This window comes from Notothenia coriiceps, unplaced genomic scaffold (genome assembly GCF_000735185.1).
Source record: "Notothenia coriiceps isolate Sejong01 unplaced genomic scaffold, NC01 NC01_scaffold00020970, whole genome shotgun sequence".
Lineage (NCBI taxonomy): Eukaryota > Metazoa > Chordata > Actinopteri > Perciformes > Nototheniidae > Notothenia > Notothenia coriiceps.
Genome location: NW_011353671.1, coordinates 1 through 3,024, shown reverse-complemented (window position 1 = coordinate 3,024; position 3,024 = coordinate 1). Strand labels below are relative to the sequence as shown.

The 3,024-nt window shown below is 36.9% G+C and overlaps 1 protein-coding gene across 1 annotated transcript; it reads left to right on the top strand.

The window, feature by feature from the left end:
• Positions 1–935: 935 nt before the first annotated feature.
• Positions 936–2,097, top strand: LOC104953014 (pentatricopeptide repeat domain-containing protein 3, mitochondrial-like; the record flags this gene model as incomplete). Its single annotated transcript, XM_010779933.1, has 3 exons — positions 936–1,100; positions 1,196–1,256; positions 1,957–2,097. Coding segments are annotated over 3 exons (367 nt in total), but the record flags the coding sequence as incomplete, so codon positions are not given.
• Between the last annotated feature and the right edge of the window lie 927 nt (positions 2,098–3,024).

Genomic DNA, 3,024 nt, shown 5'->3' with positions numbered 1-3,024 from the left:
TTCATGATATTCTAATATTTAGAGATAGGATATTTGAGTTTTCTTAAGCTGTATGCCATAATCAGCAATATTAAAATAATGAAAGGCTTGCAATATTTCAGTTGATTTGTAATGAATCCAGAATGTATGACATTTTTGTTTTTTTAATTGCATTACAGAAAATAAAGAACTTTATCACAATATTCTAATTTTCTGAGACAGTCCTGTATAGATGGTTGGTGGAATAACATATAAGAAATGATTGTATTTAAATACAAATAAAGGTATTCTGATTTAATGTAATCGTTAAACATGCAATATTATGTATTTCTTTATATTTAACCCTTTTTTATTCATATGTCAACAAAAAGTCAAATCTGTCACCTTTTAGCTGAAGACTTCTGTTAGAAAACTCTCACTCGTCACCGGCTTGAGCTTCAATATCAGGCAATCCATGCATTTATGATCCTCTCAAGAATGGAAGTAGTCATCACATACATCAACTAGTTCCTGAACAGTGTCCTTCAAATTCTGATATACAAGAGAGGGAGTTACACAGTCACAAGATGGAGGAATATACAGTACTATTCAATGTTTAGTTCATATTAGCTCCACGTCAGAAATGATCATGCCTGTCATATGTCTATCTCCATAGAGGCTGAATCATCATGTTAATCACATAGCTATCATATGCCTAAAACAGTCCCGATGCTCTTCTAGGTTATCATACATCCTGTCATGCTGAATCATCATGTTAATCACATAGCTATCATATGCCTAAAACAGTCCCGATGCTCTTCTAGGTTATCATACATCCTGTCATGTACACAGCTACAGTTGGGATACCTTTGTTATCATGTGTTATTCTGATATTGGAAGAGTATATTGAGTATTTTCCCGACAACTTCAGACATGATATTAAATCTACAGTGTGTGTATTTCCCTCTGTGTGTCAGGAGGAGCCTGGGGAGGAGGTGAGGCAGGGCCGGGGGAGGCCGCGCCGGGCCTCAGACTTCATGAAGTTCAGCTGGAAGGAGAACAATAACGCAGAACGGATCTTCAACCTGCTGCCAGAGAGAGACACACGCTGCTACTCGGCTCTGATCAGAGGCATGGTCAAGGTACGGACCCTCACTGCAGGGGGGGGTTCTGAAACAGGGGGGCCATTTTGGTTGCATCTAGATTAAATATAATATGTTTGTGTGTCTCTTTCCAGCACGGAGCCCACGCAAAGGCCTTCAGCATTTACACAGACCTGCTCAACAACAGACTGACCGGTGAGTGGGAATACAGGAAGAGAAAATGGCTTATTATTTCTATACAAACACAATTTAAAAGAAACTGCAGGTTGAATCCTCATTAGAATCTGAGTACTCTAATTATCCCTGTCGTACATTTCAAATAAATAAAAATATGGATATAAGCATGGGAACTTCAAGTAAAAATTGGCACATTGTACTACAATATATACCAACAACAATACCATTTTCCAATTACAATATATATAATGTTCTATTAGCATAAATAATGATTAGTATTTTAATAATAACAGGTTATACACCCTAAGTATTGTCCATATTGCAAAGTGTAAAAGGGTTAATGTTGGACATGGTAGGTAATTGGTATATTTTTCCCTTTTTACTTTAAAATTCTGGCTTATACAAAGTACTGTATGCAGGCAATTTAAATACATGCTCAATAACTTCTACAACCCTTTTTAAATGTATTGATTTAACCATCTATTTTTATTTCAACAGGCAGTTAAAGGTCTGTGTTATAGTCGTGTATTTTTGAAATTTTTGTTTGTGTTGGTTATGATATTGTGTCTTGCTGTCAGGTTAAGTGTTTTACTTGACCGTACCATGAGACGATGACAAACGATAACATTAGTAGTCCCAGTGACTCTAAAGCCTGCAGGTAACCTGTGGAAGTCTTTCTCTGGAAGTAGAAGACTCAAAACGAAACTTTGTGTTTCAGCTGACGTCCACATCTTCAACGCTCTGCTGATCGCAGCTCCAGACGTCAGAGACAAATACAACGAGAGATGGGACCTTCTCGCTGTAAGACTGTTTTCTTATCAGCATATCATCAGACCTGCTTATAATAACTCATGTTCAAGTTTGTTTAAAGATTTAAATGCACAAGATCTACACTTTCAGATAAATAGTGGTTGGATCCCCAAAATGTAAAATAATTCAATGTTAAAAGAATAATTCATTATAATAATAATAATAATAATAATACAAATATATATGTTATGAAATAAATATCCATAATAACAATAAATGATGTAGGAATTTAGGAAATTCAAATTTTATCATTCCTGTGCCATTCCCTATGAAGTAGAATCTGGCTCTACCAAAAACTTTAAGAATTTTCCAAAATAATGGTAAATAGCACCAAAATGCACAACATACAGTGGGGCAAAAAAGTATTTTGTCAGCCACCAATTGTGCAAGTTCTCCCACTTAAAAAGATGAGAGGCCTTTCATTTTCATCCTAGGTATACCTCAACTATGAGAGACAAAATGAGAAAAAGAAAATCCAGAAAATCACATTGTCTGATTTTTAAAGAATTTATTTGCAAATTATGGTGGAAAATAAGTATTTGGTCAATAACAAAAGTTCATCTCAATACTTTGTTATATACCCTGTGTTGGCAATGACAGAGGTCAAACGTTTTCTGTAAATCTTCACAAGGTTTTCACACACTGTTGCTGGTATTTTGGCCCATTCCTCCATGCAGATCTCCTCTAGAGCAGTGATGTTTTGGGGCTGTCGCTGGGCAACAGGGACTTTCAACTCCCTCCAAAGATTTTCTATGGGGTTGAGATCTGGAGACTGGCTAGGCCACTCCAGGACCTTGAAATGCTTCTTACAAAGCCACTCCTTCGTTGCCCGGGCGGTGTGTTTGGGATCATTGTCATGCTGAAAGACCCAGCCACGTTTCATAGTCAATGCCCTTGCTGATGGAAGGAGGTTGTCACTCAAAATCTCACGATACATGGCCCCATTCATTCTTTCCTTTACACGGATCAGTCGTCC